This window comes from Pseudochaenichthys georgianus, chromosome 18 (assembly GCF_902827115.2).
Source record: "Pseudochaenichthys georgianus chromosome 18, fPseGeo1.2, whole genome shotgun sequence".
Taxonomy (NCBI): domain Eukaryota; kingdom Metazoa; phylum Chordata; class Actinopteri; order Perciformes; family Channichthyidae; genus Pseudochaenichthys; species Pseudochaenichthys georgianus.
Window position 1 is genome coordinate 12,501,475 of NC_047520.1, and position 20,027 is coordinate 12,521,501.

A 20,027-nucleotide genomic window follows, 5' to 3' on the forward strand; every position below is an offset into this window, starting at 1 on the left:
AATTACATACATTGTGTAATGCAGTTGATTTAAGTGTGTGAAGTTATAAAAGCTCTCAATGTCTCTACATGGAACATGCTGTCAAATGTCCTGAATACATTTTAATCTACATGAAAAAGTTCTACATTTTGGGAGTAATGTAATCATTTGAAAACACTGCTTCAAATCCTGTGTAGTAATCGACCTAAACATCATGTGAACAGTTGCATTTACAAATGTTTGATAGTAGGTTCATATTAGAACTTTGTATCGAACTGTAATCGCAACATTTCAGATCAAAATGACCTGTGAATACACTCCTGCATCACAACGTGTACATGTGTGTGTATAACTTACATAGGCAGAACATATGACAATATAGTATGCAGCTCATTAAACCCACCTTTAAAGAGGTCGCCCCTTCTTCATCTGAATCTCTGAACTGGAAGCAGACTGCAATGTTTCTCGCCTGGTGTGGAGGAAACATGACATCAGTCAGGTAATGCTCAGAGTAGAGCGAGTCATGGTCTACACACCGTATCAATTTGGAGATATATGCTTCATTTTGTGTAGCAGGCAACCCCACAGAAATCAGATCAACTCTGAGAGTCACACCTTGGTGAAGGACTTCTGGTTGTCGTATTTGAGCTGCAGGGGGCAGACGTACAGCTGGTTCTTGTACGATGTGTAGGGGTAGTTGTACTTGGCCTCCGCGGGCAGAAACTCCTCCACCTCCACTGAAACCCGCTCACAGCCGTCCTCGAAGGGCTTGACGGGAACATAAGAGGAAGTCACCGTATCTGCAGGGACAGAGTGCACGAGTAAGGGGAAAACCGTCGCCGCTGTGTTCCTGTTTTTAGTGCCATCCCAAGAGTTAACTTAAGATTGTTCTGGATACTTCTAAGCTAAGGACTCCTCCTGGCTTTGGATCAGCCTTTTCTCCATCTGCAGCCGTTCAAAACTCACTTTTATAAGATGGCCTGATGATCTATTGCATGTTTCCTCTCATTATTCAAATGTATGGTGGGCTATTTCCCTTTATTGTCATATCATATCTAAACTGTGCTTGTTTTAGTATCACCATTTTAGCTTTATTATACTTTCTTCTTCTAGTATTTCTGGCATTTTGTTGCCTTTTATACAAGATCACCTCCTTTATTTGTATCTAATGTATTTATATATTTGGTTATTTATTTCACTAGAATTTTCACCATGAGCTTATTTCTTAAATCCATAACTTCATTGTTTTTATTTTTGCATTCTGTTTCTCTATTGTCTTGTTTGCATTTTAGGAACAGGAATACGGTTACTATTGTTTGATAACTATCCTTGTGATCAAGAATTTGAAGCTTATTTTACAGACACACATTAGGCTATGGGGAGTGTTTAGGAACGACAATCTACTTGAGAAGTCAGGTGGGACACACTCGATGGTGACATTCATCTGTCCAGGGATGGTCTGAAGCTTGCTCTTCTCAGGTCTGTTGAGGAAAATAAAGATTTAAAATAAGAACAAGATTAAATAAAACAATGTTTCTACATTTGAATGTAGGCTTTTGTAAACTGGCTTTGATGCAATGCCTTTTTAAAAATGTATGTGCAAGGGCATGGGTGTTTGTGTGCTCTAGTTTCTAAGCACTGTCTAAAATAGCAGAAGATGTGATGACTCACTTCCTGATGTCAGCCAGCAGCTTGATGATGTCATCATTGGAGACTTTGCTGCTGTCCTGGCGGTAGAGAGGAGAAAACTTCCCGTCCATGTCCAAGCTGCCCTGGGCGTCTTTAAACACCTGCCTGAAAACACATTAGAGGAGGTGTGACATAAGCAGAATAAAAAAGTCGATTTTCGGCATTTAAAAACCCACGTCTACTCGTTATGATGCCAGATGTTATGCATTTCAATTGGGTCGTTCTAAAAAAGGATCCAAACAGATTCATTTCTGGGTCATATTTCTGACTTGTGTATTCTTCCTGTCTTACTTGGCAGCCCAGGCGAAAGGCATCCTGTACTGACCCAGGCGTTGGCATGTCTGCTTGGCAGCTTTGAGCACCTTCTGAGCAGTCTGCAGAGACAAACAGAAAGGAATCATTCCAATACAAAAGACAGAATGCTAAACTCGTAAGATCACTGCTGTTTGCTTGTCTTTGAATAAGGGAACACTGTGCACCTTGCTGATGTCAGAGGTCTTGATGTACGGCTCGGCGCAGTGTGTGATGCCGTTCTGCAGCACCTTCTCCACACGGGCCACCAGGAAGATGTCTGCATGAGGGTTGGTCACTGAAAAGATGCCCTAGAGGAGAGGGGGGTACATGAATAATTAGAGTAGGGACTTGATCATATGGAGTTGTATGTGCATTAGCAGGATGTGAGAGTATTCTAGACTAGAAAGCACTTCTTCCAAACTGCTGGGTACTTTGATAGAAAAGCATTCATCATTAATTTAAATGTCTTTTCGTTCTTAAATCTTTCCGCTGCTTCTCTACAAGGCAAGTGCAGGGGGAAGTGGCTGCTGTCAGCTGAGCTCATACAGGAAAACCACATGGGGCTCACTTCTATTTTTGCCCCGGTGCGAGGGGGCTGACTTCTAGCTCGTCAGTGTCAGCTCACATAAACAATCTCCAGGGGACAGAATTGACTTTCGGACAAAACACGCTGTTCCTATTAAGTTAAGAGCTCATAGTTTGAAATGTATATTTAACCTCCTCTTGGGTTTCCCTAGAATGGAAACAAAATCTAGACAGAAGTAGCAGGAAGTCATTTTGGAATTCATTACATTTTCAGGCAGCATAAGAATTGATACTACCGAGGGAGCACCTTCTAAGTGGCTACTTTAGTTTCACATTGAAATACACGCAGACGTCACAAACAGTAATAATATAGAAGAGAGAATCCGGACAGATAGACACTCTGTGCAACCACTCCCATCCGCCCTCGTTCATTTATCTGCATGATTTCAAACAACCACATACATCTAATTCTCATACTGCCCAGAATGGCTCGCAGAAAGTGTCACAGCTTTTTTGCAAACAAATACTACTTGTTGTTGGCTTGAGGAACTCATTCACATTTTCACTGTGATCAACGTAATAGATCTGTGAATGATGTAATGAACTGGAATAGAAGCGGTGGCCTCCTCAGAGCTGCTGATGCCGTGGAGAGTGGAGGCTCAGTCCTTGGACCACACCCAACGCACCTAAATTAAAGCGTGGTCAGCTGAGCTATAATAACACACTAATCACAGAGGTAGAGACGGCTCCGTTTGTGTGTGTGTGTGTGTGTGTGTGTGTGTGTGTGTGTGTGTGTGTGTGTGTGTGTGTGTGTGTGTGTGTGTGTGTGTGTGTATGTGTTCTGCTGGGGTAGGACTTTCACAGATGTCTGTTGGCAGAATGTAATATCAAGGGCAGAACTAAGACTTGGAACAGTTCTATTATTTCATGTCTGCAGCTTTTAAACTGTGTATGTATGGCCTGCTACTGGTTGCTACATTCTTCATTAGAGATACCGTTCTGCTGTTTCAAGCTTACATCTCGGGCACTGCGTTGATAGAACACTGAAAGTTCTGAAATCACAAATGCCATCTCAATGAGCACCACTGTGTTTCTGTTTCAGCAGACTTTGGTGCTGAAAGGGTCCAACACACAAATACAACCCTCTGAACTCTGTTTCAAGTAGTCTATGTATGCATTTCTCCACATGGGCAAAGAGGAATACAAATGGATATGTGTTCACACTGTTTGCTTTAGATTAGTATTTTTGTATATCTTCACTTTTGATTTTGATTTGATATACTTTATTAATCCCCGTGGGTAAATTGTTTCTCTGCATTTGACCCATCCTAGTGTTAGGAGCAGTGTGCTGCCATTTTGAACAGCGCCCGGGGAGCAGTGTAGGTAACGGTGCCTTGCTAAGGGACACCTCGGTAGCACTTGGTCTTGCCGGGACTTGAACTGGTGACCTTCCAGTTTCCAAGCCAAGACCCTATCGACTTCGCCACCACCGCCTCACCAGTAGCTATTCTTTCTCAAAACAGAGGAAGAGCAAAACACGTTATGAACTAACACTTTTTCAGTTAGTTCTTCAAGCGGTTAAAACTCTAATCTGAAAGGATACCGTCTTCTTCTGTCTAAAAGGCAGGCTATGTAAGCAGAGCCCACTTGACTTTGTAATCGAAGAGCATACACTTCCCAGATCTCTGGTTTTATTTATACTAGAGAGACTACACTATAGATCACTTGCCTTAAAAGTTCATAATAGTTTTACTTTTAATACATAACTCATTACATTTTAAACCAATTGTACTTTTGGTAAATTAGTATTTTTAACTGTCCAAATGTCATAAAAAAAAAATCTATTTATAATTAGTATACAAAATATGAATGATGAATTAAAGTCAATTAGATTGTGTTTGTTTTGTTCAGAAGACACTGAATATGTTTCCCAGACAGGATGAAGCATTGTTCCGAACACACCTCACATCTGTGTGAACGATACTGCAATGATTCAGGCTCCTTGCCCATTCTGATTGGCCGTGAGTCATTTCCTGAATCAAACAGATGTATAACCACAGCCAAGTCTCTACCTGTGTAGGGAAGCGCAGCAGAGCCTCGGACACCCTCTGAAGAAGCGGCAGGCCGTTCCCTTTGGCAGAGTCTCCGTTCACCATGCCTCCTCCCTCCCTGACTCCTCCTCCTCCTTCTCCCCCCTCTGAGTCTGATGAAGGAGAGAGCTGCCCCGAGGCGTCGGTCAGCATCTCCTTGACGCACGGCGGGTTCAGGTCCACGTGGAAGTCGGCTGAGATCTTACAGCTCTTGGAGATGTCGAAGAGGGCGAGGCTGATGAAGAACGGCTCCACCTGGGGTCCAGCAGAGAGAGGCTTTCACACTTCCATACATCAGGCAGGATTACAATACCCCTGGATATAGTGACTGTCCATCGCAGCTTTATTCAGAGCAATGCCTCAATTAAGAATTCCCCCCAGCTTTTCATTTTTCTGTGGAGGACCCCCAAGCTATTGAGAACAATGTTAACTCTTTAAATGTAATCTGCCATACTATCAAATATGTAACAATTGTAGATGTTTCCATTTTAAGAAACATTTTAACTACAGTTGTTCGAGACAAAATATTTACAGATAAATATTGTATAAACATTGCCTTCACGTATATCAGACACTTAAAATAAGTGTTATCTTATCCCTTGTTTAGAAGCAGATGTTGGCTCTACAGTCGCACATTTCTGAATGACTGTGCACTTATGCCGGGATAGAACCATCCAATAATCATTAGACCTATCAGAGACTGTGGAAGGAGAGGCGGGAGGGATTGAGAGAGCGTGCTGTATCCAAACCACAAATATGCATCACTTCAACTCTCCAGCCCCTCTAATGCACAAGCAGGCAACTCAATGTGTTCAGACGACAGTAATCCACTCTGACTCTGAAGTGCTGTCTCATGATGCGCACATTAAACACAATGAAGAAATCTCCACCATTCATCAGACGGAGTTCTTGCATAAGTTATCTGGAGGAACAAAGTTTAACGCCTAGAGAAATGAAAATAAGCACTCACATTAAGACCAGCTAGCAACATCAGTGTTTTGATCTGTTTAGAAAATATGACAACGATATGTAGTTGTGTTTTCCGTTGGCCTGGTTACTTCCATGGCTTTCAGACAGAGCAGCATGAATTATGAAAGTGTATTATCTGGGGCAGCCCTGCAGAGGGTGAGGAAGGTTGGGGATGGGTGAGGTTAAAGGACGACTGTGTATTGAGATTAGCTTAAGTGCAATTAGAAAAAAGAATTACTACGGATGTACTATCACAATTGATTTTTATATTTTTTATTTATTTTTGTCATCATTTTTTACCGTAAATTCGTTTTTTAGGTCTGGATGCAATATGCCTTTCAAAATATATTTTTTTGTATATATTTTTTTTATCTTTTTGTGTCATTTTGTCTATGTATATAAGGTCTTATGGTCATCTATTTGACTTTAAAAAGCTTTAGTGTCTCATTAGTAGTAATTAAGGAAAAATAGGAAGCAGTAGAGGTAAGAGTAACTTAAGCAGGATATTAATGGAGTCTTTCCTGTGGAGGTAAGGTGGTGACCTACATTGGTGAGGACGCTGTCCCCCTTCTCACTGACGCAGCCCTGCAGACTGAAGGTCAGGTCGTGGCAGCTGACCACGATACGACGGCCGAAACGCTCCTCGAACGGCTTCACATCTGGCTCGATCCCTGAGAAGTCCAGCCTCTGGATATCCCACAGGAGGGAGGAGAGGGGGAAAGAAGGGAGGACATAAAACAACAAGAAGAGAACGATTGATCCAGGGGATATGAGAGGGGAGAAGCAGTGAAAGAAGGAAGAGGACAAAGGAGAAGGAAAGATCAAATAGTCTGAATCAATAGTGAAATAAATCAAACATGAAGGTGTCAAATGAAGCATGAAGCGTACCTGTGTCTCTGGATCCAGGGAGAAAAGCTTTTGTCTGCCTTCGTTCCTGTTGATCTTATTCAGCTGGTCCGTCTCCCTGGCATACTGCAGACACACACAGTGGAAGACTATCAGGCACAATATGTGCAATATAATGTAATGACACTTAAATACATTATTTCATTTGGAATTTAAAGATCTTGTTGTTCAGATGTTTTTATAAGGATCCCCATTATGAAGCGAGACAACATTATCAACCTTTCATCATTAACCCAAACAAAAACAAATCACACAATTCTTCAAGAAGTAATAATACAGTTCTATAAAAAAGACATAGTATTGCAAACATAAGTCTTTGTCTGAAATAACCTTCAATGATATATGTGTGTGTTTTCCTGGGCTTTCAGGCGTATTCATTCCAAGCAAATAGGGTATTCAAATGTTTTAGTGTTTTCAGTATTTTCTTTAACTTTATGCAAAGAATTCCAAAGCCTTTTCAAAAATGTTTTATGAGTTGTATATATTGCTATATTGTGTACTAAAGGGACATGTAGATTCTCATAGTAAACCAACACACATCCAGACACAGTAAGACAAAGAAGAAGACGGTCAACAAGCAAAAAGGATAAGAATCTAATGGAGACAAACATATCAAAGCCTCAGGTCACGGTAAAAGCACTAATCCATCTCTCTCGCCTCCTCCTCTCTGTGACCAGCCTGCAGACAGGTGTTCTTGGGGAAAGCTGTGCTGGAGCGGCCCAGAGCAAACAGCGGTGAATCAGCAGCAGCAGCAGCACAGAGCACAGAGGGCTTTGTTGTCTGTGTGCAGCTCTGGGTTAAAGCAGGAGAGTCTCTGGAGAATACACACTGGCGTAGGAAACAGACTCAAACACAGAGCTGCTCTTCTGTGGCTCTATCATTGTGTAAACATTTATAAATAAGAGATAACAAATGTGGCATGGTACAAAACCTCAGACTCTTTCGAGATAACATGGGGCTTCTCGCAGTGTTTTTTCTTCTTTCTTTTCACTACTAACAAGAACAGCAACAGAACACAAGGAATACTACAAATACATAATACTTAGCTAAATAAAGCTGCACACTTAGGATATGAAAAACTACCATGTGAAATACAAAAAAGTGTAGGATTTCCATACAAATGTAAAATGTTTCTGAATATCAATTATAGCATTTTAGATCCATTGCTTTTTTATTAAACACTAAAGAAACGGGGAGAGGGGTGCATTTTTGGAGAAAACCCAAAATGAAAGATTATTGTGGTGAATATACAAGAACATACTCTTCCTCTTAAGAATCTTAAACATTCAGTGAGAATAAAGTCACAAGTAGAAAAAATAGTGCTTTTTTTAATCAAGGAACCACTTTACTTTGCGAGGTCAAATCACTATGAAGTAGTCTTGCTGTGGTCAGATATAAGTCAGTATCTCCTCTTGTCTACATTCATTATTGAACCATCCATCCATTCATCCTTCATACCTTCATTAGTTCAGGATGTAAGCCCCTCCCCAGGCTCTCCAGCAGGCTCTCCCCTTTACCTTGGCTGGCTGTGTCGTCATCTGGTTGAACGGGACAATGATCACACATGAATCACACAGTCTGATAACAAATCACTGATGCAAATCAGGTCCAGTAAAGCTCTGTTGCTCAATGTTTCTCTAATGGCTTCCTCTGGGCTGGGTGCAAGTTTCAAATCTAGACCGAATAAAACCTTACAGTCTACTGGGCCAATCAGAAAGAGGCTCTTCACTATTCTGCTGACTCCCAGGTGACGGGTGATGAACTGAGTGAACTCCAAGTGCAGACCCGGCGTCATGGGCGGGCCCCATGGGGCCGGGCCCGCCCATCCAGGATTTGGGCCCGCTGTTTTAATCAAGGCTGAATACAACATTTTAATTGTTTTATTATTATGTTCAGTGGTGGCGCCAGGGTATACTGGGGTAGGCTACAGCCATACCAAGAAATGGCTTAGCCCCACCATGAAAAATGATTTTAAAGTCCGCCAACTCGCGCAGAGTAAATTGCACAGACAGCAGTAAATACCGAAGACTAGAAACGGTTTGAAAACTTTTGTCACGTAGTGATCGTCTTCTCAATAGAACATCTTTGATAATGTCTTCTGGCCAATCAGAATCACGATAACGACATGGTGTTGTTGCAGGAAGTCCCGACGGAGAATACTTTTGCTGTAGTAAATCTCTATACGTCGATACAACATTACGTAATGAAATAAGACCCCACGGTTTGATGATTGATAGGTGTGTGGGCTGTCTGTCATTTTGACACACAGAACAATGGGGGCTATCCACCCTTATCCACAATGTAAAGTAATGCACAGCCTCTTCCCTCTTCTCTCTGTGAGGAGCAGCAGGTTCAGCTTTCAGAACAAAGTAACAACAAACTAAAATGGCATTCATTTTTTTAAATATGTCGTGTAGTAATAGATGTATTTATTTCTCTTCTCAAGAGAGTACCAGAATGTGTATTTTATGTTAGTATTTCAAAAGATCTCCTGGGGGAGAATCCCCCCAGACCCTCCTGCAGGGATTGGGTTTTCAGCACGTCAACTCTTTCACCTGTGGGGAAATTGCAGGATTGGCCCCAGGTCGCTCTTTTTATTTACTACAAGACAAATGTGCCTTTTTATTTCATACAGTTCAATTTGGATTGAGACAGGGAAATAATCTAAACCTCACGGCCCGTCTACACAGCGGCGTGCGTTGACGCTTGCCGGCGGGCGTGTCTGACACTCGACCAACAACCAATCACATGAATCTCCCGCCCCTGACACACAAGCAGCGGTTTGATTGGCTAGAGCTTGTACTGGCATATGATTCGATTGGCTGACGTTTCTGCGGAGGCGTCAAAAGTTGAACATTGCTCAACTTTTGCAGCGAGCCACGCCAGCAACGCTCCGCGTCGCTTCCCACGATGCAGTTCGGCTAAAAGTGACGTCACCCCATTCAAAGTGAATGGGCAGAAGCGTTGGAAGCTTCAACGCACGCCGCTGTGTGGACGGGCCGTGACGCGTGGCGTTTCACTGTCAAGGGGAGCGTGTATGTAATTACATTGAAAATACTGACTTGAGCCCCACCACTGTATGGGTTAGGCGGCCCTACCATAGATTACCCAACACAAACACTCTGGAGCCGCCACTGATTATGTTTATTGTTGTTATTTGTAGGGCTTTGTCCTAATATTATTTTTGTTTTAAACTATGTTGAAAGATTAGTTTAATAGCATTTTTTTTATTTTGCTATGAAATTCTGAATGAAAGGCTGCACGCAAGACTGGTTTTTCGCTGGGTTGAGTCGTGTGGCTTTTTGAGTGAGATGCGGCACAGCAGCCTGTCCGTTTACTCTTGCTAGGTTAGTTTGGCTATTATCATTTATATTTATCTGCAACAATGAATATCAGGAAGTGGTTCATGAAAGGAATATGGCAACTCAGCGCCAGATGCAGGCACATTAGAAGACATCACTCTCAAGCCGTATCTCTCACAAACTCCTGCTCTGTGCGCAAGCATACCGCTGCACATGCTCTCTGCCTCGCTCAATCTCTCTCTCTCTCTCTCTCTCCCTTTCTCTCCATCGCTCAACCTCTCCACCCTGTGTGCGCACAGGTCTGCCTGCGTTCTTGCCCAAGTTGGCACAGCGTTACAAATGTGCCACAAAACCAACCAATGGATGTAGCCTATAATAAGACCGTCAACCCTTGACAAATCTCGAGATTTCCAGGGAAATGTAAGTTTCGGGGTGGGCCCGCCCTGGTAAATCAAATGCCCGCCCAGAGACGTATGTCTGCCGCCGGGTCTGTCTAAGTGACTCCCACCCAGTCCCTCATCAGCAGCTCTGACCAAGCTATTTGGTTTCCCTAGAACATTCTGCAGAGTATGCTATTAAAGAAGACGGGCCAATAGATGCTTGCACACAAAGTCAAACTGCATTAGACTGTTGGCATTCTTCCACATCACTTTAAACCCTCAAACAGGCTCAGGCAACATTGAAATGATGCTGTAAATAATAGGTTGACAGAAGTAGATCTAGACATGTGTTTATCCAAAGTGTCTTGGTAGGTAGGGTATTACTCACCCAGGGCACAGTCCAGTGTCTCTGCCCCGTTCCTCCTGTCCTGGCTGGGATCAGTGGCGTTCTGCAGAGCCTGTTTCAGCGTGATCACCCAGTCCTCCATCTCTGCTTCGCTGTCCGCCGCCAGGAAGTGGCTGTAGCGGTCTTGCATCTTCAGTTCGAAGCCATTGCGGCGCATCTTAGGGCTCTGAGGGGGGAAGTATTACTGGATTTGATATGCTTTACATTTTAAGTTCCACAAGAAAAAAACACTCACAATAGATAAAAGATCATCCTATATTGTCCTAATAAGAAGATAGGTATGGTTTGGAATATGGAATGTCCCCTGGAGGTTAATATCATTCAATCAAGTAATTACATCCAGGGGGAGACTGTCCAATTAACGACATCTCTAAAAGAAACACTGTCACCTTAAAACAAGAACAGAGGCTATTTTGTTCGTCTGCGTAAACAAACTGAAAAACAGGTCACTTTTATGAAAAAAAACACAAAGACTAGCTACTTAGGATCTGAACCTGTAGCCAAATTAAGGAATTTTCATTAAATTATCATCATATATCAAAGTCAGCTTTATTGTTAACATTTCTACATGTGTTATACAGACATTTGAAATACAGTCCCACAGTGTGACATATATACATAAAACAGATACAAAAAGGGCATAGATAAACGGGCTATAAAACTAAGTAATAGTAGCAATAAGTACTAGTTAATAATATATTTTAAAAAACACAATCCACAGAACATGAATTTACATTAATGCAAGTATTCTTTAGTGCAAATGAGAAAATGATGTGCTGCAAAGTACTGTGTTAGTGCAGTAGCAGCGGAGATGGGTAGAAAAGTGACTGGTGCTGGATGAGGGAAGGTTGTGTGTGTGTGTGTGTGTGTGTGTGTGTGTGTGTGTGTGTGTGTGTGTGTGTGTGTGTGTGTGTGTGTGTGTGTGTGTGTGTGTGTGTGTGTGTGTGTGTGTGTGTGTGTGTGTGTGTGTGTGTGTGTGGGGGGGGGGTTAAAGTCCAGGTCCATTTGGGGCAGGGGGGAAAGGTGGGAGGCAGGGTGGAGAGGTCAGGGGAGAGATGTCAGAGGGGGGAGGGAGGGAAAGAGGAGAGAGAGGAGGGAGGGAGGGAGGGAGTTCAGCATCCTGACTGCCTGGTGGAGGAAGCTGTTCCTCAGCCTGGTGGAGCTCGAGCGGAGAGTGCCATACGCCCTTGAGCCTGGACCCAACAGATATCAATTTGCAGCGTTTTGTACACACACATCCCTATCAGGCTTTGAAGGGGAGGGAGGACCCACCACCCTGCGCCTCTCATAGGAGGGCAGGGTGAGGGCTACACTGTAAGCCGGGGGAGATGGTGCGCATCTCTGCTTCGGTGATGTTGGTGGGCGTCGTTGAGGGGCGGGGGTAAAGGACGTGCTGCCAACCCTGCGTGTCGCCTTCATGCGGTCATCGAACTCCAGGGGGGTGGGCGAGGGTGAAAGGGTGAGCGGAGAGTAGAGAGAGCTGGGGGATGAATGAAGAGTATCCTCGAAGGCGTTGACAGGAGGGGGGGGGTGACGGGCGGTGGAGACTCCTCCATGTGTGTCATAGGTCTCCCATAATCAGAACATTCCTCAGGCAGGTGCAGTGATACTTCTTCAGGGTTTTCTGCGCGATGTGTTGTGTCTTTCTCCTGTTTTGATTCCTCTTGCCGCTTGTCCTTGGCAGAGGGAACAGATTGATGACGCAGGCAGTTGAATATGTTAGAGATAAACAATTTCACTCCTGACTTGTTCAGGCAAACTCCATTTGCCTTGAAAAGATGTCTGCGGTCCCAGAAAAAGTTAAAATGGTCAATAAAATTGACAGAATGGTCAATACATGCAGTTGAAAGCCAGGTGTTCAGTGCAAACAATCTGCTGAATCTCTCCACTCCTCTTCTGACTGGCGTCACCCTCCCCCCATCGCTGGACCCGTACAGGCTGCAGTGGAGATGCTGCGCACAGCTGATCGACAGCTGGGACACAAACCACCAAATACAAAGACATAATTCAGATCCAGTTGTCATGACTCCACTCCGGAGGGATTCCCCGATCATTTCTTACAGTCTCTCATCAAGGGGGGTCTCCTGTCCCCGGTACAAACACACTGCCTGAGGAAGGCTATGTGTCTTTTTTTTGTCATTAACCTTTTTCGGGCCACTTATTTATTTATGTTGGTGACGATCCGACCTCCATGCTGCTACTCTGGTTCAAATGGCATCCACCAAACAATATGATTTATCTCGACCTCCCTAAAATAACCTAAATCTGACACGGTGTGAGATGTTTTTTTAGCCGTTCTGTCGTTTTTAACAGAAACTTGGATTGAACAACATAACAGTGCAGCTGTTCTTATCGAATCAACCCCTCCCAACTTTAGTTTTATAAGTCAGGAAAGAATGCATAAGAAAGGGGGTGGAGTTGCTATTCTGTTCAATGATTCCCTTCAATGCAGGAAGACATCTTATGGAAACTTTGATTCTTTTGAATATGTGGCCCTTCAGCTGAAATGCTCCTCTCGAGCTCTGTTCCTAAATATCTATAGACCACCCAAATACTGTGCAAGCTTTTTTGATGACTTTACTGAACTGCTGTCTATAGTGTGTATTGACTTTGACCGTCTAGTCATTGTTGGTGATTTTAACATCCATGTTGACAACCCCCAGGACAGAGGGGCTAAAGAACTGTTTTGTGTTCTTGATAGCTATGGACTGACTCAGCATGTGACGGAGCCCACGCACAATAAGGGGCACACTCTGGACTTAATTATCTCAAAGGGTCTGAATATCTCTAAGGTTGTGGTGACTGATGTTGCGCTCTCTGACCATTCCTGTGTTTCCTTTGAGAGCTCTATTTCTGTTCACAAATTTTTTCAAAAAGAGGTAACCACAAAGCGATATTTAACTGAAAATACTAGTGAAATGTTTACTCAGAATTTTTATTCCACACTTGCCCCTGCTAACATCTCAGTAAATGAGCTAGTAGATCATTTTAATTCAAAAAGTAAAAAAAATTCTGCATCAGGTACAGCAAATGTGTTGTCCACTTAACATCAAGTCAAACACCATGACACAATTCCATCAGATTAATGATAAAAACCTAGAGGACATTATACAACTTCTGAAGTCCTCCTCCTGCTGCCTTGATATTATTCCAACATTTCAAAGATGTTTTGCCTTGCATGGCCTCAGATCTACTTCATATAGTAAACAAATCTCTTCACTCAGGTATTTTTCCACAGGCCCTGAAAACTGCAGTCATTAAACCGCTCTTAAAAAAGAATAATCTAGATGCTTCAGTAATGAACAATTACAGGCCCATATCAAACCTCCCATTTCTAGGTAAAATCATTGAAAAAGTTGTTTTTCAACAGTTGAGTAATTTCTTGCATTTAAATGACTGTTTTGATGTGTTCCAGTCAGGCTTTCGTCCAAACCACAGCACTGAGACTGCTCTTGTAAAGGTCTTTAATGACATCCACTTAAACACAGACAGTGGCAGAACTTCAGTGTTAGTATTATTAGATGTCAGTGCTGCGTTTGACACTGTTGACCACAGCATATTACTAGACCGACTGGAAAACTGGATGGGACTTTCGGAAACAGTTCTAAATTGGTTTGAATCCTACTTAAAGGACAGAAACAACTTTGTTTCTATAGGTAAATACACATCTGAGTTGACAAATATGACATGTGGGGTACCTCAAGGCTCCATCTTGGGGCCTCTTCTCTTTAACGTCTACATGCTACCACTGGCTCAGATAATGAAAAACAACAAAATAAGTTACCATAGCTATGCGGATGACACACAAATGTACGTAACAATTTCACCAGGAGACTATGCTCCAATTCAAACACTGAGTAAGTGCATTGAACAAATCAATGACTGGATGGGTCAGAACTTTCTCCACTTAAACAAAGATAAAACTGAGGTAATGGTTTTTGAAGCCAAGGCAGAACATATAAAAGTTAGCGCTGAGCTTCAGCCTGCAATGTTCAAAACAACAGATAAAGCCAGAAATCTAGGTGTAGTCATGGACTCTGACCTGAGTTTCAACAGTCACATTAAAACAGTTACTAAATCAGCCGACTATCACCTAAAGAACATATCTAGGATTAAAAGACTAATGTCACAGCAGGATTTGGAAAAACTTGTCCATGCTTTTATCTTCAGTAGACTGGACTACTGCAATGGTGTCTTCACAGGTCTCACTAAAAAATCTATTAGAAAGCTGCAGCTGATTCAGAACGCTGCTGCTTGAGTCCTCACTAACACTAAGAAAGTGGATCACATCACTCCTGTTCTGAAGTCTTTACACTGGCTTCCTGTGTGTCAAAGAATAGATTTCAAAATACTGCTGCTGGTTTATAAAGCACTGAATGGTTTAGGCCCAAAATGCATTTCTGACCTCATGCTAAATTATGAAACATCCAGATCTCTCAGGTCTTCAGGGACTGGTCAGCTTTCTGTCAGAGTCAGAGTCAGAACTAAACATGGTAAAGCAGCGTTCAGTTATTATGCTCCAAATATCTGGAACAAACTCCCAGAAACCTGCAGGTCCGCTGCAACTCTTACTACTTTTAAATCCCGGCTGAAGACTTTTCTTTTTGTCGCTGCTTTTAATTGAACTATTCATATCTTAGACTGCACTTTAACTTTTATCCATGTATTTTTTCTTTTAATGTTTATTTTATTAGCTTTTCTTTTTAATGACTGATTTTAAATGCCATTTTCTTAATGTCTTTCGTTTTTTGTAAAGCACTTTGAATTGCCTTGTGTTGAAAAGTGCTATATAAATAAACTTGCCTTGCCTTACCGTGGCTCAAAAAATATTGAAAAAAACTGATTTAATCTATACATTTAAAAAGAAAACATTCTCTACAATAAACGTTTTGCAGTGCTTCAGATTGAGATTGTCCTAATACTGGGTCATTTCCAGGTAAACGCTGCGATCTTTTGGGTGCGTCCACTGTATGCCAGCAGCCAGAATGAGTCTCCTCACTCTTCCCATTGATCTTCTGAATGTGTTCATCAAACTGAAAGCTTCCTGGCAGCCTCTGCTGTGAGCGCTGACCTGAATGAGGTACCAGCCTGCGCCGTGAGCCAACCGCAGCAGCCCCCCATAATCCCACAGAACGGGACTTTTCTGCCGAGTCCTCGGAATGCAACAAATCTGTTCAATCAAAGCGACTAAAACCCCTTGGAGCGTGGCGAGGTGAAGAAACACACCGATGTTCACGAGGATGGGAGCTTGTGCCAAAAAACTGAAAACTAACAGTGAGCACAGAGGGTCAGAAGAGTTTGATGAAGTAGGTTTATTTAGAGCTTAAGAGTTGTAAAACAGAAGAATCTAAAGCCTTTTCTACCTGAACAACGTCTATGCAGGAGTCCAGGTAGATGGATCCTTTTGTGTCCTTGCAGTTCTTCTCGTCCTTGTAGGAGTTGAGGATGTAGGAGCCGTCGGGGAGCTGAGACAAGTAGAAGTACCTCCTCTTGAACACCTGCAATTAGCGACAGGAGAGATCAAGACAGAGGAATATCGAACAGATTGAGGATGTTTGATGCTGTTTTTGGCCTAAACTGATTTTAAAATGGGGGATGATGATGTATGATGGGGTTGGTTTAATGCAGAAGATGATAGAGAATGCTGTACATTCAATAGCAACAAAGTACTAAAGGTGTAACTTTGTGTTTTTGTTTACCAAAAAAAACACTTTGATTTAAATAAGATCAAAAGTCAAACTGTATTGCTATCTGTACACCGACATGTGTACCCTTTTTCTTTTTAATTTAGCTTTAGTATTGATAAGGTATTGTATGTGTCTTTCAGCCCTATACATGACCTTGTTAAATCCTACCTTGAAACCTAAAGTATCGCTGTACGTACATATAGAATGTTGTTTACTTATGTGTGTCTTTATAAGCATACTCATGGAAACCCACCTCCTGACTTTGCAGTTAAAATGCAAAAACGTTGAAACTGGATGACTAACGGGAGGGCTATATTCTTTATGAGCTAAGCTTTCTTAGATTTGGTTGCTGATTGTCTGTTTCATTGATTGTCTGTATTAAGATAAATAATAATACTATTGCTTCTCTAGTTCTGTGGTGAACCCTACTGCTCTGTTGTTGTTGTGTTATGTGTTGCTGTTATGTTGTATGAATAGCAGACAGGGCATCTGGTGGTGACTTACCCTCATGGTGACAGACAGGCTGCTGTTGATGTTGGCTTTCTGCAGCCAGCCCTGCTTCATGATGCCTCCCCTCTGGGAGCACAGCGAGGCTGAGTCCTGACAGGCACAGACACATATTGAAAAGCAATCAAGACAGAATAAATTATACAGACTCTCCTGTTAATTGTTCTTACTTATTAAGCATCACAATATCCAATAACATTCAGCACAAGGGAATGGTCTCTCTCATATACACCACACACACATTTTCAGGAGTAACGCCACTTGGAGGAATGCCCAGTAAAAGGAGCGTTAATTAACTTAATGTAAACCGGGAACGTGACACACATATTATGACATTGATTGAAAGGGGTCGAGGTGTGTATGTGTGTTTATGTGTGTGCACAATTGAGACCAGACTAATCACATTGAAGAGGCATTCTGTCCTCCAAGCGTCACACACCACCCCTCCTTCCAGCTGTCCTGTAATCTAATTGGCTGGCTGCTCTCCTTCTGTAGAAGTCTATGCTTCCCTCAGACACACCAAACCTTGCATCGTGTGTCATGTCCCTGACTGAATTTGCATTGATTATGATTTATTGTTACAGCCTGTGGATGGCTATGAAAAGACATAGTAAAGCTTTTCAGAAGCTAATAACTATATAATGATTGTTTGCTTCATCACCTGTATGCGTGTTTTCTCTATTTCCCTAAATGTTGTTTCTACACGCCCCCAGCTTTTAGCAGTAGCACTTCCCATTTCAAGAAGGAACAGAGCCTCTCCCTGCCATCCCCATTCAAGCAGCCTTTTTTTTAAATGTCAATTAAACTTGTTCTCTGTCTGAGTTTATCCACATCCGGTTAGAGGGAGGAGGATCGATGCGGGCTATTTATAGGACGTATAAAGCTACTGATTTCCCCTCCTCACGCTCAGTCTCTGAGGGGTCTCACTGCTGGCTGGACTGAAGGACCGACGGACCATCAGTCACAGAAAATCATCCAGCAGAATAACCAGCTAAATGCACGTTTACATTTGCTCATGTTTCCAGGATATGGAGGCATATGAAAGGAGGCATATGAAAGGAGCCAAATGTGTCTTATCTCGATAATCCAAAAGATTCAAAGGTATCTTTTGAATTTCCGGGCAGGGTTTATAGCACATCACTAAAAGCTGTGCCTGTGTGGCACAATCTGTCCATAAAGGGTCCGGTGAGTCAATAGCAGACCACTCATCCTCATACTCTCTACTCCTGTAATCTATTCTTTTCTATCCTCTCTTTACCCAAAACCTTTTCCCTCTCTGACTTCTCGAGGTTTTATTAGAGGGAAATAGGTTTGCAGAGTGGCTTATTCCAGCCAGGGAGTGTTATGGCCGTGTTCACAGCTTACCTCCTTACCTCTCATCAATTCCAACTAAGGCTCCAGTGGGGACCTTGTTCCCCGAGTGTGCCTTTCCACCTATGTTTCTTACTCTCTTACTTGCTTCCCTTTTCCCTCAACCTATCCTAAGGGAGTGCTTGTTCTTCCTTCTGTCTGTCTGTGTCTGTGTACGCTCATGTTCCGATTAACCCAGCCTCCCCCAAATGTTCTTTTTTGTGTCTATATCTACGCCGGGATCCGGAGTCGAGGCTAATCCTGTTGCTGTGGTTGTGTGTCCTGGATCCTCTATCCTGAGTTCTGGATCTGAGTCCTTGACTTCGAGTCGTGGCTGAACCTGTCTCTGCGGTCCTGCCTGACTCTCACCACACTACTTCCCTGATGGCTCCCACAGGATTGCTGACATCCTCGTGGATTCATCTTCTCATTACAGACATGCATTTCCAAACATTCTGTCTATATGCTGTAAAATGTATTATCTCTTCGATTTACACACGGCATCTATTGCACGTCTGTCCGTCCTGGGAGAGGGATCCCTCCTCTGTTGCTCTCCCTGAGGTTTCTCCCATGTTTCCCTTTAAACTGTGGGTTTTCTCCGGAAGTTTTTCCTTGTACGATGTGAGGGTCTAAGGACAGAGGGTGTCATTTTCACATACTGATATTCTGCACAAACTGTGCTGTTGTATTTGCTGTAAAGTGTACTGTAGGGTATTTTTTATTATATGTACAGCACTTTGGCTCGACCAAAAATCGTTTAGAAATGTGCTATATAAATTAGGGTTGCCAGAAACTGACCATGCTCAAAATCGATTATTCGGCAGCCCTGGCGAATAATAATCGATTATTCGACCCCCCCCCCCACGGGAGAAAAAAAAAAAAGGACGAAAAAAAAAAAAAATCAGACAAAAGGAATTCCGTTGTTGTCTTTACTGTAACATGTTTAACAGCACAAACAACAAACAAGCATGTCATCACAACGACGTGGCCTTGAAGTGAAGTTGGTAATGGCCAGCTGTGCTGCGTCTTTCTCTGTAACCTCTTTGGCGTGCTTCGCACTCAAATGCGAACGCATTGTTGAGGTTGAGCTGTGATAGACCAACGTCTTTTCGCAGAGCTTGCATTTAACTTCCTTTGGACTTGTAAGTTCGAAGTAGTTCCACGAGGAGGAACTCTTTTTACCTGCCGCTTTGTTCATCTTTAGTCGCACGTGTGAGGGAGAGGGGGGGCGGGGTCGGTGTGTAGCTGCTGCAGCAGCAGTCTGCTCTGCACGCAGGCTTCCTCCAAGTTTACAGTAAAACAAACTGGTGGTGTGACCAATGGCCATTTACAAGTATTAATACTATTACTATTATTAGCATATATATATATTTTGGTTGAAACTAAGCCAGAAAAAAAAAAAAAAAAACATAAATAATAATAAAAAAAATTTAAATAATAAAAAAAAAATATATAAATAAAATCGATTTTTAAAAATAATATTCGATTATGGAGACTGTAACGAATATTCGAATAATCGAATAATCGCTGGCATCCCTAATATAAATAACACTTGATTTGATCCTCGCTGCACTGATCAATGACTGTGATCTAACGGGCCCCCCTACTCACCTCATCTTTGGCGTCTTCATCGATCTCGAACACATGAGCTGGCAGCTTGTCTGTCTTCAGGCCTTTGCTTTGAAAAGACAGCGAGTGAGTGTCAGCAGTCTTCAATAAATCAGCCCCTTCCCCACTGTACTCCCCCTGTGGTGAGATCTGTCTACGTCTTGACTCTTCGTAAAACATGCAACAAATCACTGCTTGAACTGTTGCCGTTGCTTTTTACTGTATGTGTTGGTCAGTAAGTTTAGCACCACCGTATCTGACAGTGTATTTAGTACAAAATTGCAATATGGAATAGTACAATATTTTAATTGTAGGAAGTATATATGTTTTAAACG

At 42.5% G+C, this 20,027-nt stretch overlaps 1 protein-coding gene across 1 annotated transcript in view; it reads right to left on the reverse strand.

Annotated features, from left to right (window-relative positions):
- The window catches only part of dock11 (dedicator of cytokinesis 11), a 63,126-nt gene that overhangs the window by 34,846 nt on the left and 8,253 nt on the right, over positions 1–20,027 (reverse strand). Inside the window, 14 exon segments of the mRNA XM_071206574.1 lie at positions 383–448; positions 595–779; positions 1,384–1,460; positions 1,651–1,773; positions 1,960–2,042; positions 2,148–2,270; positions 4,560–4,832; positions 6,093–6,233; positions 6,435–6,518; positions 7,911–7,990; positions 10,523–10,706; positions 15,904–16,038; positions 16,732–16,827; positions 19,696–19,762. Coding sequence (XP_071062675.1) covers positions 383–448; positions 595–779; positions 1,384–1,460; positions 1,651–1,773; positions 1,960–2,042; positions 2,148–2,270; positions 4,560–4,832; positions 6,093–6,233; positions 6,435–6,518; positions 7,911–7,990; positions 10,523–10,706; positions 15,904–16,038; positions 16,732–16,827; positions 19,696–19,762 — 1,717 coding nt within the window.